The sequence below is a fragment of the Chrysochloris asiatica genome, unplaced genomic scaffold, assembly GCF_000296735.1.
Source record: "Chrysochloris asiatica unplaced genomic scaffold, ChrAsi1.0 scaffold00020, whole genome shotgun sequence".
Taxonomy (NCBI): Eukaryota; Metazoa; Chordata; class Mammalia; order Afrosoricida; family Chrysochloridae; genus Chrysochloris; species Chrysochloris asiatica.
The window spans coordinates 12,234,500-12,250,856 of NW_006408538.1; the positions used below are offsets into that span (position 1 = coordinate 12,234,500).

At 38.7% G+C, this 16,357-nt stretch overlaps 1 protein-coding gene across 1 annotated transcript in view; it reads left to right on the top strand.

Moving 5' to 3' along the window:
* The first annotated feature begins 1,045 nt into the window (after positions 1-1,045).
* The window catches only part of CCAR1 (cell division cycle and apoptosis regulator 1), a 52,753-nt gene continuing 37,441 nt past the window's right edge, over positions 1,046-16,357 (top strand). The window contains exons 1-5 of the mRNA XM_006835833.1: positions 1,046-1,114; positions 2,318-2,438; positions 12,275-12,447; positions 13,256-13,300; positions 16,082-16,114. Of these exons, the coding sequence (XP_006835896.1) occupies positions 2,366-2,438; positions 12,275-12,447; positions 13,256-13,300; positions 16,082-16,114 (324 nt within the window). The 5' untranslated portion in view covers positions 1,046-1,114; positions 2,318-2,365. The remainder of the gene's footprint in view (positions 1,115-2,317; positions 2,439-12,274; positions 12,448-13,255; positions 13,301-16,081; positions 16,115-16,357) is intronic.

The following is a 16,357-nucleotide window of genomic DNA, read 5'->3' on the forward strand; positions in this document are numbered from 1 at the left end:
ACTGACATTAGATACTAATTGTAACAAAGTTTTCCTACTTATATACAAGTTGGACTTAAAAACAGACTTTGGAACGGATCTCATTCATAATCCAGGAGCTCCTCTATGTAATACGTTCACACAATTTCCAATTCATATACTGTCTTATTATTTCACAGAAGGAATGATGCATATTAAGCAATGCAGGGCTGTATATAGTAAGCGAAAGAAATAATTAATTGTACATAGAGTTGATTCCTATTCATGGCAACTCCGCATGAAAGAAGCCAGGCAATAAAGAGCCACATATTTTATGAATTTTATATGAAATCCCAGAATAGGCAAATTCATAGAGTTGGAAAAGACATTACAGGTAGCTAAGGCCTAGCGTCCAGGAGTCCTGATGTGCTGTAGGATAAGCACTGGACTGCTAACCACAAGGTCGGTGGTTCAAGTCCACCAGCCCTCCTTGCTCCTTGGAAACCCTATTCAGGGTCACTAAGTCCAGCACTAACCAACAACAGAACTTAGAAGAATGAAGGTAAACAGGTTAAGTGATTAAAGGGTACAGTTTTTATTTTGGGAGTTATGAAAATGTTTTGGAACTTGATAATGGTGATGGTTGTAGGCACAGCCTTGCGAGAAAATACTAAAAAAGACACTGTATTGTACATATGTATTAAAATTCACGAAAATGGGGAATCGTTAACTCTACCTTAAAATTTTTTGAAAGAAGAAACCACAGAATATACTTATTTTTGCAAGTAATTGAACTCAGAAATAAAAGCAAAAAAAAGAAAAAATGGCGACGCTAATAGGATCACATGACCAATAATTTCATTACTTCCCACCCTAACGAAAATCCTTTTTCTCAGAGCATGCGCATACCTTTAGCCCCTGCATTGTTATCCGAAGCCTACGTAACCCTTTGGAGAGGAGCTATGCTCGTAGCCGCGTCGTAGTAATGGCGAACGTAATGTAAATGAACCCAGGAGCGCGCACGTAAAGCGTAAGGCGTCCCTCCTCAGGAGCTGGGGAGGAGGCGAGTGGCTTGGAGGAAGAGGGGGAAGTTGGCGCATGCGCTTAAGTCTGACGGGTTTGAAATGGCTTCGGTGCTATCCGGAATCCTACTCAGGTGAAGGTCTGGTTCGCGCGGTTCAAACGGTGGGAGGCCGAGCCAGGATTCTGAACACCCTACCGGACCTGCGGAAGGGCCTGGAAAGACTGTTTACGAAGTATTGCGACTACGGGCCAGAGACGGTGGGGCTCTCGTGGGACTGGGGCGGGAGGGACGCGGCCCCTTTTGTGCGGGTCGGAGCAGGCCCCGCGCGGCCGGCCCCTCCCCCACCGCCTGGCTCTGTCCTCGCGGCCCTTTAGTCTGGCCCGGCGCTCCGAAGCCTCGGCCTGGCGGTCCGGGTGGACCTGCCATCCGCCGTCCGGAACCGCCACGTCCTTAGCTTTTCGGCCTGCGGACTCGGTTTTTCGGGACGACTTGCCGTGATGTGGGTTGTGGATGCTGGAGGCTGTCTTAAACTGGCATTAAGGGCTCTGGGCTTTCGGTATTCCCTTTTTGGCGGCTTCGTCCTGCCGTGTGGGATGGAGGGTTCCACCTTTCCTAGTCCCTGGCCCACGAGGAGCTCCGTGTTGGAGGAAGATGAACGGCAGAACTCCGGCCCATTGAATTCGCGCTGGGGTGGTGGGTGGGTGCGAGGGCGGAGACCTTCACCTTTTCTGGGTCTTTTTTGGGGAAAGGGCTTCGCGATTGTTCCCTTAGGGCACCCGTTATCTCTACTGCTTTTCCTCCTAGAGCGAGGGGAGGGAAAAGGAACTCCAGGTCTTTAGTACCTTCCCCACTCCAGAAAGTGAGTCGTTATTTTAATGACACTCCTACTATGCCTTTATCTGGAATCTCCTGGCCCCAGAGTCCGTTATTGGTATGTCTACGACTTTGGCCCTAATTCCTAACCTACTGCCAAAAAATGAAAAAAGCAATTACACAGCATGAAGGCTATCTTTATTTTAAAGTTATAAACCTGTTAAGAATCAGGGAAATCAGGTCTTCCGTTTAAATGACAGTTTGCAGTAGCAGGCTAAAATGCTTTTTTTGTAAGTCTACTCTTAATGTCATCCTGTAAAATTGGTACCTTTGGGAAACTATGTGATGTAAAATGTTTTTGCTGCATATCAAATGTTTCGTTGCCCCATTGGTACTTCCAGTTGTTATTCTTGCTTTGATTCACTAAGATGCTCTTGACAAGTATTTAATATTTCTTTAAAATAGTATTTAGTGATACTTGTCGTTTGGGTGAACTTTGAAATGTGGATCCTTTCTTAATAGATCGCTGCTATAGAAGAAAAACTAGCGGAGGTTTTTCCCCCTTGCATCATGGCTCAGTTTGGAGGGCAGAAGAATCCGCCATGGGCTACTCAGTTTACAGCCACTGCGGTATCACAGCCAGGTCAGGCTTCTGAACACATGTACTGTACATGGGGCTGGGGTTGATATATGTTATAACTATGTTTACATTGGGTGTGCTTAATAGAAAATACTCATACATTTATTATGTCTGTCTGTAAAGCTCTTATTTTTTCTTTTAAAGCAGTTTAGAAAAAAATGGGTGCGCAACAGTTTGGCCATTTTTATAGTTTTTAAGTCTCTTAAATTGATTAACTTTGATTGACTTAATTGTTAGAAGTTGTCAACCACTCATTCATTAAATAAAGTCAGAAACTCAATTCTGGGTTTCTATGGTGCAGAATTGACTGGACTCTACTTTTCTGAACTTACAGCTGTGGTTTATATAAATATAGTCTTTAAAATAGAAAAAATGAATTCTAAGGAAGTTAATTATCATTGATATCAGTATAAAAGGAGCAAATGAATACTGAGATTTTTCAAAATAAACAAATTGTTTGGGGTAGAACTCACCATTTTTTGTTTCTAGGAAGAATTCTGTACCCGGTTTTTACTTTGATTTCTTTGCATTTTTTACTTAGGCATAAAACAAGTAGTGTTTTAAAATTTTCAAAATAATTTTCCAAGGACTATACTGAATGAGATTTTGGTATTGAAAAAAATGCAGCATATTCTGTTAATTTGAATATATTTTATTTATGGTACAGCTGATAATAGTATTTTGCTGTGTTTTACTTACTTAAAATATCTATTATGTAACTTGAGGTCAGTTGCAGAGAGACAGCGATCTAAAATTTGATGGAAATGATTATCTAATTATCTAGGTGACCTTTCTCATTCCTGTTATAGAATTATATACTTCAGGGGTTTTATTTTAATTGCTCTTGATTGGGGGGATTAAATGGTCAACAGTTACTTTTGCACACTCTGAAAATAATATTAAATAATAGTTACAGGTCATATTCAATTCAGATCCATATATTTCTAGTCTATGTTAAATGATGCTACAACAATGGACCTCAAACACAGCAGTGATTATAAGGATGGTTCAGGGATTTGGCAATGTTTTATTGTGTTGTACACAGAGTCGGTATGATTTTCTTTTCACATAAGTAATCTTAAAATGCATGTAATCATATAAACGTATTACCTTATTTATCTAATGCCCGCACCTAACAACAGTGTTAAATAACGGGAGATCAGGTGCTTTGTTTTGATGAAATCAGAATTATTACCAACTTCTCTATATCCAGAAGCAAATTCTGTGTGCTGGGCCTTTGATAAAGTAAGCGTGTTTTAACTGTCTGCTTATAATTTGTTTTAGATTTAGCTGTGTTGTTAACAGTAGAATTCTGTTCTCCATAATTCTTAATGCTTATATTTGAACATATGCTTGCTAAAGACAAAGTTAGTAGTGAATATAGATCTACCCTTTTCATGTTTAGTTTTCTGTATTTGGAAGTACAGATTTCAGATGTTGTTAATGGGATTTTTGTAAACAGATTATTTGTACTATATGAAATTATTTATGGACTTTGTTGAACTTCTTAGTCAAGATTTTTCAAAATGGAAATTTTGCTGACATAGTTCAAGTCTTTGGTGAGTATCGATAGTAAATTTTGCCATAAAAACCATGGAGTAGATGCTTAATGGAACTCAACTCCAAAGGGACTTTGTTTTGATTAAATATTTAATTTTGGGGTGCTTATCCTTGGAGTCTTGGTGTGGCACTGTGGGTTAATGCGCCAGACTGCAAAGCTGTTTGAACTGCAAGGTTGGCAGTTCAGCCTTACCAGCTGCTCCTTGAAAACCCTATACAGGGTCACTATGGGTTGGAACTGACTTGACAGTACTTCACAACAACATCATCCTAGTATGGCGCTGTAGGCTAAGCTCTGGACCGCAAGGTTATGTGAACTGCAAGGTTGGTTGTTCAAATTCACCACTTGCTGTTCGGAAACCCTATACAGAATTGCTGTGAGTTGGAACAGACTCAATAACACTAAACAACAACAACAACAATAAATGCTATTCCAACCCATAGCAACCCTGTATAGGGTTCCAAGAACCAGCTGGTGAGCTTGAACCATCAACCTTGTGGTCAAACTAACTCTGCGGTTCATATTAACCCACAGTGCCATACCAGGCCTCCAAGTATTTCCTTATCTTGCTTTTAAAGCCTTTGTGACTAATCCTTATCTCATTATAGTTGCTTCTCAGAGCCAAGCAAATTTCTTTCAAAGTTCAGTTTTTTTTCATTCTTGGGCAAAGTATGTCTTTACTCCTAATCTTAATAGAACACATTTTACCCTAAGTATAACTCTATAAGTTTTTTCTTGGTGGCATCAAATGCAATTTGAAAAAAAGCTCAGCAAATGACATTAAAGGGTTTTATCAAGATGATTATGTATATGCCAAATTTACTCTTTTTTAAAAATACAACTATTAAAATATGGCAGATATATTTGTATTAGAAACTGCTGTCAAATCAGATGATCATGCATCAGAAAATGATTAACTGATTAATTCAAGTCAAATAACTATTTTTGCTTTTGTGCCTGAATTTCTGACTTTCAGTTTCTGAGAGTAATACAAAAATACGTATACATGCATGCAGTTTTGTTCAGGGAATTTTATGACGAATCCTTAGTTAATAGTGACTTGAAATTTTCATTATGTTCATAGATGAAATTTAGTGTGTTCACACAGGTGACACATTTTTAAAAATGTTCAAAACATTAGTAAAAGTATACTTTAGCAATTATTGCTGAAATTTATTATAAAGTTAAAGACTCTTAAATACTTTTTGTTAGTTTTAATACTGAGCCTATGCAAGTAAAGAGAGTTTATAACTCCCATGTGTAATTTTTGGTATCTTTAATTTTCTTTTAATCCTATATTTGAACTTTGACTTTTTTCCCTTTTTATATCTAGGTCATATGCTCTTCACATTTGGATAACTGCATTAGCAACAACTTTCTTTTGCTTACAGCTCTCTTGTCAAAGTTCACACTTTAACTTTCAGGCCCTTCTGTGCCTTTCCCAAATTTTTACATCTTATTCTATAGCATTTACCAGTACACACATATTCAGTTTAGTCGGGGTGCTCTTTTCCTCATCTTTCATTTGATGGTGGTACTGTTTTTCGTTAGTGTCCTTTGTTCCTTCTAACTGCTTCCACTTGCTTTTCTCTCTTGCTTACTAGGTATGCTATTGCTTATTTTTCTTGAACGCCAATGCATTGTCAAATAGGATATTCCTAAATCATAGTTCCTATTGAAATCACAGCATTTTTCAAACTGGATAGAACCTGAACTAGTTGTGTGACTTCAAGTTGGTTCTGACTCATGACCTTGTGTAGGGTTTCCAAGGAGAGCCTGGTAGGTTTGAACCACCAGCCAGTGCTTATCCTATGGCACCACACCTGAGTTAGAGTCTGTCCCCACTCCTCTGCCTAAGAGATGAGGAAATTTGTTTTAAGATCTTACAACAGGTCATAGCAGAGTTATTGTTAGGACCCCGGAATTATAGTTTATATTATCTTCTGTTACTGCATGCTTTTATTCATCTGCAAAAATATCTTCAGGGAGTTTTGGAATACATTTCAAAGTTTCTAGCCCCACTTCAGCATCAGTCATACTAAGGCCCAAAGCTTTAAGTTTGAACATTTAATAATTGTAAAGAGATTGTAGGGGAGGGACAATGAAAGAAGTATTGACAAATCACTGTCTTTATATGACCCCTTCAGATCAATTGCATTGATTAAGGATATCTAGTCTTACACTAGTCTTGTTTAAATTTCAGACTTAACAGAATGCCTATCAGATTTTTTAGTTTCAAAATATGCAAGTATTTTGTACATGTTAACCCTGTTAACTCCAGTTGTGCAAGTAGAATTGCTCTGCAGTTTTTAAACGCTGTGACTTTTCTGAAGCAGATTGCCAGACCTGTCCTCTGAGTGAGTTAGAACCACCAACCTTTTAACTAGTAATCAAGTGCTTAACCATTTGTGCTACCATGAAACTCTAGTACTACTTTTATTAGGTTTTGGACATCTGATTTTGATTTGTGTGAAATTTTGCAGACACATTAGTTTTTCACTCAACTGTTGATATAAAATTTGTTTTATGACATTGATTTTAATCCCCAAACTATAACAGCACTCTTTCCATGTCCTCCCTGTGTCCTTTTATTCTTAATGCCAACTTGTCTTGCGAAGTTTCTCTCTGGGAAATGCCCTTTAGATCTTGTATCATTCACCTGGTATAGTTTGACTGAAAGTTGAGCTGTGTGGTGAGTTCATTTCTGACTTGAAGGTTAACTATGGCCCATTGTCTTGGGGGTTCCACCAGTTTCTGATCAGTAAGCTTGGTCTTATTTATGATTTTGAGTATTGTGCCACAGTTTTCTCTCACTCTATTTGGGACCTGTTCCATGTACTTAAGTATAACTACTATTCAGGACATTCTCTTGTGATCCCTTTAAGGGTGGTTGATTGTAGTACTCAAGCACCATCAAATTGTGATGGCGAAGAGGTTGAAGTTTACATGCTTCATTAGTTCTTTGGACTAATTGTTTCCATACATCTTAGATTTTCTTCACTTGTCTTTTCTCCAGACAGGGAGACACCAAATAAAGACTCCAGTTACTATCACCAAACTAGGTTGTAGAACATTGTCTTTGTGAGCTATTTTATGCCAATGGACCCTGAAACTTGTTCTGGATCTCTTAGATGCAGTGAGGTGTTTGACTACTTCAGAATGTTTAGCCATTGAAAACCTTAGCAGCAAAATACTGTCAGGTAGCACCCTGACCCAAGCTATGGTATTTTCAGTAGCCCCATGATGCATGTGAAAATTGGACCGTGATTAAGGAAGATCGTAGGAGAATTGATGCATTTTAGTTATGGTATTGGAGAAGAATATTAAAGGTACCATGGGCTGCCAGAAGAACAAACAAATCTATATTGGAGGAAGTATAATCAGAATACTTCATAGAAACTAAGATGTCCAGACTTCACCTTTCATTCTTTGGACATATTATCAGGAGGAGACCATTCCCTAGAGAAGGACATCATGCTTGGTAAAGTGGAGATTCAGGGAAATACAGGAAGACACACTTTCCTTCCCCCCCATTGACATGGACTGGCACAGTGACAGCAGCAATTGTGAGGATGGCATACTACTGGGTGGTGTTTTCTTCTGTTGTACACAGGGAACTGAATCTGACAGCACCTATCAACAATATATATTTCACTTATATTATCCCTTGATAGAGTTGTATATTTCCAACCCACAATTTGGTAGAAAGGGAAGATTGCTGCTGGTATGGGCCTGGTTTAAAATGTTAGTGCTATAATTGGACTCATAACCACAAGCAAGTCTTAGTATTTTAGTGAGTCATGTGTTGGGCTGTTAACTGCGGGGTTAATGGTTAAAATCTACCAGCCCTTCCACAAGAAAAATAGAGTATAAGCTGCTGTAGAGATACACAGCTTTGGAAACATATGGGGTTACTATGTGTTGAAACCGACTTGATGGCACAAAACAGCAACTGTTTAAGGTTGGCATTACAAACCCTCCTGATAATATGTCCAAAGTATGAGAGACCAAGTTTGGCCATCTTGGCCTCCAAGGAGCACTCTGGCTGCACTTCTTCCAAAAAGGACTACTGGTTCTTTTGGCAGCCCATGACACTTTCAAAATTCTCCTCCAACACCATAACTCAAAACCATCAATTCTTCTACATTCTTCCTTATTAACTGTCTAGCTTTCTCATACATATGAGGTTATTGAAAATACCCTGGCTTGAGTCAGGTACACCTTTGTCCTTAAGCTGACATCTTTGCTCTTCAACACTTTAAAAAGCTCTTGTGTAGCAGATTTGCCTAATGCAATACATCATTTGATTTCTTGACTGCTGCTTCCATGAGTGTTGATAGTTGGTTGATCCAAGAAGAATGAAGTCCTTGACAACTTCAATCTTTTCTCCGTTGATAAGAATGTTGTTTATTGGTCCAATGGTGAGGGTTTTTGTTTTCTTTACATTGAGATGTAATCCATATTAAAGGCTGTGCTCTTTGATCTTCATCAGTAAATGTTTTAAGTCCTCTTCACTTTCAACAAGCAAGGTTGTATCATCTGCATATCCAGGTTGTTAATGAGTCTTCCTCCAATTCTGATGGCACGTTTTTCTTACAACCCAGCTTCTCGGATTATTTGCTCAGCATACAGGTTGAATAAGTATGGTAAAAGAATACGACCTTGTCGCATACCTTTTTTAATTTTAAAACATTTCGTGTTCCCATGTTCTCTTAGAACAACTACTTCTTGGTCCAGGTACAGATTCCTCATGAGCACAATTAAGTGTTCTGGAACACTCATACTTCTCAGTGTTTTCCATAGCTTGTAGTGATCCACACAATCGAAAGCCTTTGCGTAGTCAGTAAAGCACAGGTAAATATCTTTCTCATATTCCCTGCTTTCAGCCAAGATCCATTGGATATCAATAATGATATCCCTCATTCCACAGCCTCTTCTGAATCCGGCTTGAACCTCTGGATGTTCTATGTCAATGTTATGATTGTAGCCGTTTCTATATTACCCTTAGCAAAACTTTACACCCGTGGGATATCAAAGACATTGTCCGATGATTTCCGCATTCTGTTGGGTGACCTCTGGAATGGATACAAATATGGATCTCTTCCAATCAGTCAGCCAGATAGTTGTCCAAATTTCCTGGTAGAGATGAGTGAGTTCCTCCTGTGCCGCCTCACTATCTTGAAAGATTTCAATTTTTATTCCATCAATTCCTGGTGCCTTGTTCTGTGCCAATTCCTTCAATGTACCTTGGACTTCCTTCTTCAGGATCATTGGCTCTTGATCATATGCTACCTCTTGAAATGTTTGAACATTAACCATTTCCTTTTGATATAGTGACTCTGAGTATTCCTTCTTTCTTCTCTTGATGCTTTCTGCAGCATTCAGTAATTTGCCCAGTGCATCTTTCAGTAATGAAAGTCGAGGCTTGAATTTTTTCTTCAAGAGGTTGAGAAATGCTTTGTGTGTTTTTCCTTTATGGTTTTCTGATTCCAGATCTTTGCACATTTTGTGTTTGGCTTTATCTTTTCTAACTGATCTTTGAAATTTTCTCTTCAGATCTTGAACCTCCTCATTTCTTCATTTGCTTTAGCATCTTTCTGCTGGAGAGCAAATTTCAGTGTCTTCTGACATCTATTTTGACATTTTCCTTTTTTCTTGTCTTCTAAATGACTTTTTGCTTTCTTCATGTATGATGTTCTTGATGTCATCCCACAACTCTTCTGGTCTTCGGTCTTTAGTGTTCAGTATATCAAATCTGCTCTTCAGATGATCTCTAAATTCAGATGGGATATATTCAAGGTCCTATTTTGGCTCTCATGGACTTGTTTTCATTTTCTTCAGCTTCAGTTTGAATTTGCACATGAGTAATTGATGGTCTGTTCCACAGTCTGCCTCTGGCCTTGTTTTCACTGATGATATGGAGCATTTCCATCTTTCCTCAGATGCAGTCAATTTGATTTCTATGTATTCTATCTGGTGAGGTCCATGTGTATAGTCATCTGTTATGCTGCCTAAAGAAGGTATTTGAAATGAACAAATCATTGGTTTTGCAGAATTCTATCATGTGTTCTCCAGCATCATTTCTATCACCAAGGCCGTATTTCCAACTACTGATCCTTTCTCTTTGCTCCCCACCTTTGCATTCCAATCACCAGTAATGATCAATACATCTTGATTGTATGTGATCGATTTCAGATAGATGAGGTTGGTAGAATTTTTCTGTTTCATCCTCATTGGCTTTAGTGTTTGGTTCATAAATTTGAGTAATAGTGGTAGTAACTGGTCTTCCCTGTAGGTGCATGGATATCATCCTATCACAGATAGCGTTGTACCTCATGACTGATCTGGATATGTTCTTTTTGACAATGAATGCAACACCATTCCTCTTCAATTTGTCATTCCCAGCATAGTAAACCATGTGGTTGTCAGATTCAAAATGGTCAATATCAGTCCATTTCAGCTCACTAATGCTTAAGATATTGATGTTTATGTGTTCCATTTCATTTTTTGACAACTTCCAATTTTCCCAGGGTCATACTTCATACATTCCATGATCTGATTTTCAGTGGATATTTACAGCTGTTTCTCTTCATTTTGATTTGTGCCCCATCAGCAAATGAAGGTCCCAAGTGCTTTTATTCCATGGGCTTTACTTGTTCTCATCAACAAGGTCAAGTCCACTTTGAGGAGGCAGCTCTTCCCCAGTCATATTTTGATTGCCTTCCAACCTGTGGGGTTCATTTTCCGGCACTATATCTGATAGTGTTTCACTGCACTTCATAAAGTTTTCAGTGACTAAAATATTCGGAAGTAGTTTGTCACTCTTTCTTCTTAGTCTGTCTTTGTCTGGAAGCTCATCTGAAACCTGTCCACCATGGGCGATCCTGTTGGTTTTTAAAATACTGGTGGCATAGCTTTCAGAATCATAGCAACTATAAGCCACAACAGTATGGCAAACTGACAAATGAGTGGTGGCCATTTGGTTTTAAGTGGAAACTGTCACTTTAAATTTTGAGTAGATCTGTGCTCATGTGTAGTAGAACCCTCCAAGGCTCATTAGTAATACATATTTTATTCCTAATCCTCAAGTTTGCTGTACTTGAGGTCTCACCTAGTGAGAACTAATATTGCCAACTTTCCTGTTCACTGTTGATCCTTGAGTGTTAGCATAAAACCAAAACCTAAGTCACTGCTAAGCCACTGAGTTGATTCTGACTCTTAGTGACTTTATAGGAAAGGCTAAAACTGGCCGGTTTTAAAATTATTTATATAATACAATGTTTTCCATACATATATATGTGTGTGTAAATGGGCTTCAATGGGCTTCATTGTGAGGTTGGTCCAGAACCAGGCAGTATTTCATTTCTGTTGCATATAGGGTCACTATTAGTGGATACAGACTTAGTGGCACCTAACTCTGGTAGCGTAGTAGTTATGAATCGGGTTGCGAACCTTAAGGACAGCAGTTCAAACTACCAGCTGCTCCGCAGGAGAAATATGAGGCGTTCTGCTCCTGTAAAGATTTACAGCCTCGGAAACCCTGTACAGGGTCGCTATAGGTCGGAACCGACTCAACGGCACATAACAACAACAACAACAACAAAACTGCCCATAGGGTTTCCAAGGCTGTAAATATTTATAGAAACAGACTTCCACATCTTTGCCCTGTTGATTTGTTGGTGACTTCAAACAACTAACTTTTCAGTTAGCAGAGACATACCTAACCACTTCCCCCCAGGGTGCCTTCAATAAAGATTTCACAACCTTGGAAGCCCTTTGGGCAATTACTCTGTGCTTTAAGGTCTCTGTAAGGAGTTCTGGTGGCATTGGGCTACTAACCACAAGGTGCTCTGTGGGAGAAAGATGAAGCTTTCTGCTCCCTTAAAGATTTATAGCCTCAAACCCTACATGGTAACTGTGAGTCAGAACTGACTGAACTGCATACAACCACTACAATAGGATGAGGCTTTATGGGGTCTCTGAGTTGGTAATATTTGGATTTTGGATAGAAATACTTTTTTTCTTGGTCAGTTTGGTTAGGTTTATTTTGATGTATAATTTTATAGAACACTGCTTTTATATTTATCATGACATGAGTTATTTAATATAAAAGGTTTGGTATTGGGGTGAGATATAAATTGTTAATTCAGTAAATGTTATTAAAATTGTTCTGTTTAGTGTTTTTACTAACTAGTGGGTAGACTTTGATACACCACTAAGCACCTGTAAGGGACTCAAATAATCTTTTTTTTTATTATTCATTTTAATCTCATTTTAGCTGCATTGGGTGTTCAACAGCCATCACTCCTTGGAGCATCTCCTACCATTTATACACAGCAGACTGCATTGGCAGCAGCAGGCCTTACCACACAAACTCCAGCAAACTATCAATTAACTCAGACTGCGGCATTGCAGCAACAAGCCGTAGCTGCAGCAGCTGCATTGCAACAGGTAAATCTTGAAAGCGCTATGTCATATTATAATCTTTATAAAATGTGCTTGAATAGCTGGAGTCACCACCATCACTTTTTAGTGAATGAAAGCACAATTGCGTGTCTTTATGTCTTTATACTTGTCCTAATGATGAAAATTATATGTGCCTATCACATTCAGAGGAGTCCTGGTGTGGTGCTGTGAGTTAATGTGCTATATTGCAAGGTCATTTTGAACCACAAGTTTGGCGGTTCAAGCTCACCAGAAACCCTATACAGAGTTGCCGTGAGTCAGTACTGACTCGACGGCACTTAACAACAACAAGCACATATAGGGAGTCTTAGTGGCTTAGTGATTTACACGTTGGGCTGTTTACCACCGGGTTGATGATTCAAGTCCACCAGTCACTGCATGAAGCAAGGTGAGGCTTTCTGCTTCTGTAAAGGTTTAAAGCCTTGGGGGACCCTGTACAAGTTGTCTGTGAGTCAGAACCCACTCCACGGCACACACATCAACAACAGGGATAGAAAGGAGCCCAGGTGGCATAGGGGATTGAGCATTAGGTTGCTAACTTAGCAGCTGCTCTGCAGGAGACACATGAGGCTGTTAGCTTCTGTAAAGCAGTGGAGCTCTGTGGAGTAGTTTACTCTGTCCTTTCAGGAATTGACTTGATGGCAGTGCGTAGGCACACAACGAGAAACATAGTTACATAGTCAAAATTCTTTATAGTGTAACTTTAGGTATGTGTTTGCTTGTAAGTAGTTCATTTTTTAGAATGACTAAAGCTAATATATTTTTCTTTGATAAATCTGTTGTCTTTTTCCAGCAATATTCACAACCTCAGCAGGCCTTGTATAGTGTGCAACAGCAGGTTAGTTATCTTTTCCATCTTAAAGGTAATTTTAAAATAGCCATTTGATTTGTTCAATCCTTTTAGATACTTCTGTGATTTGAATTCTTTGGGGATAGGGAAATGAGGTCTGTAAAAAGGAATGTCTCCAAGAGAGAAAGAAATTGCAGGGAGATCTTTGTCACACATGTTTAAGGAGTAGGACAATTTGGAAAGAATTGCTCTACTGCTGAGTTTTTGGCCCTGTACTCCTGTTGGGAACCTGTAGCTGTACTTTGCTGAATTACAGCATGTGAAAATGAAAAGTTCCCTTTTTCCATCATAATCCTGAACATTGGCTTTTAGCTTTTTCATTAAGCTGTAGACTATTCTTTTTTCTGAATGAATTTTATGTGGAAACCCAGTGTGTACAGAATATTAAAATAGAGTGTTAAAAATAGGGGAAAGCCTCATTTTAGTGTAGTGGTTACGAATCAGGCTGCGAACCACAAGTTCATCAGTTCGAAACTACCAGCCGCTCCGCGGGAGAAAGATGAGGCTTTCTGCCCCCATAAAGATTTACAGCCTCGGAAACCCTGTACAGGGTCGCTATGGGTCGGAACCGACTCGATCGCACTCAACAACAACAACAACATTCCTCCTCCCAAGTCATATTCTAACCAATGTGAAGAACCCTGACTTAGACTAACAGCTAGCTTATTTGATCTCCTTTCCCTAACCTCGTACTCTAATCAATCTTCATTAAGGATTTATATTTATGATAGGATGAGGTAATGAAAACTGAATCCAAGTAGAAAAGTGAAAAGAAAAAGAAGTTATCCTGAAGATGTCAGGCTCTAGCCTAAGTTAGATAAAGCTCTAGCCTAAGCTCCTTTCTAGGCTTTTCGAGAGTTAAGAGATCATTTTAGGCTTTTTAGTATCTAAGCCACTAAGTATCAGGAAAATATAATAGTCAGAAGTAAAGGGATCAAAAGTGGGATCCAAAGATACTGTGGAGAAGAATCAGGCACCCCAACCCATAAGCTCTTGTCCCTAAAACCATAGTCCATTTTCACTTTTTTTTTTTTTTTTCTTAAGTGATTTATTGTGAATTATGTGACAGTTTACATGGGAGAACATTAGTTTTACATTCATTCTATCGTATATCGTCTCATTGCCATGGTGTTACAATCCCCTCCATGCAATCCTTCTCCCGTGCCCCCAGGTCTTCAGCACACAGCCGCTTTCCCTCTCTGGTTCTAGAGTCTCCAGCTGCTCCATAGCTCCACATCATCATCTTTGGCTCCATTTCAGGCATCACTGCTTCTCTGGGTAGGGTCCCGCTCTCTGCTCTTCTCCCTTGATGGTCCTAGGGACCTCCGCTCCTAGACTGAAAAGTCAATCACTCCCCTCCTTGCTATAAAACATTCACCCTTACATTTCCAACCCTCATAGTCAGTCCTGGTAACAGTTATTCACTATTGTATCACAAGAGACCCGTCTGCATTTCATTGCATCAGCCCGGCCTATTCAGACTGAATACTACTCACTGGAGATTCTACCTTCCTCCAGGCCCTCTGGGTCTAGGTTCCCTCTTGAAAGCTTGTAAGCCAGTCACTTCTTGCCTTTGTAGCCCCCCACCCCCATTTTGGGTAGCCAATGTCCAAGTTGCCCATCCCTGTCTACTCTGTGTGTGGAGGGGGTGGGAATGATTCTTGCTGTAAGGACTTGTTCCCTCTTTTGAGTTACTGCTTCCATAGGTGTAGGAGTCCATTTTCACTCTTGACTTAATCCCATTGAGGCTTGAAAACATATTTTCCCTGAAGATTACAGTATCCTATTAACTTTTTTTTTTTTTTAAGATATAATGAGAGGAAACGTTCTGGCCAGAGAAGGCAAGGAAGGGAGCAATGATAGTCCTCATATCCCATTAACAATTTGTATAAACCTAAAAAAAAAAACTGATGAGATTGATTTTAAAATCAACTGTCTTGTTTTTGGAATACCCTAACTCATTTTTAATTGTTTAATAATGAAACACATTTATTAAATATGATATGTTAGGTAGAGCCTTCTAAAAATGATAATAATCAACCATCCTTCACTTAACAGACTATAGTAATAGTATTTCACCTCTTAAACCTGTTCCCAGGTAAACTAATTCCTGATAATGCTGTAGAGTTAGTTCTTGCCAGAACTACCATATTTCTGATTGTGTGGTCCTTTATGGCTCCTATTCCTTAGCAAATCTGACCACCAGAAGTGCTTTTCATTTTAGATAGGTATCTGAATTGGATGACTAGTAGTATTTTTTTAGTACAAGTAGCAGAATTAAAATATTGAATCCTTTTTGTACATGATAATTATTGTAAACTAGAAATGTTTTACTCTAGGGACTTAAGGGTTTTTTTTTTTCTTTCCTATGTGGTTTTTTGATTAATTTTTTTTTACTATGAAATAGCAGCAAAAAATTACTTTTATTGAAAACTATGTGCCTGTCATTAAATGAGATCCTCAGGGAGTCCTGATATGACATTATATCATAAGCACTGAACTACTAACTATAAGTTGGCGGTTCAAATCCACCAGCTGTTCCTCAGAAACCCTATACAGGATAGCTATGACTTGGAATTGACAACAATTGCACAACAATAATAAGGTATCAAGTCCATAGATATTAGAAATAGGGAACCTTCTATATTTAATGACTCCTATTTTCATAGTTTTCCTCATTAGAGCTAAATGTTTTATTAGAAATGGCTTTCTTTTGTGAAACATCTTTGAAACAATTCTAATTTATTTTCTTGTGTTTTCTATTTTCAGTTACAGCAACCCCAGCAGACCCTTTTAACACAGGTTAGTTTGGCGTTTTATTGCTTTTGGGTGTGTGAATGAAGTGTAGACCTAAGTTTTATTCCTAACACAGTTTTCCAGTCAAGATTTAAGGATGAATATTTGTTAAATTCGTGAAATAGTATAGCGGTATAATTTAAACAAAAACAGAAGGCTTGTGGATTTTTGTTGTTGTTTGTTTCCTTTTATACTTTTTGATTATGGTTTCAGCTGTGATTTAGTTTTTTGTTTATGTTTTTTTAATTT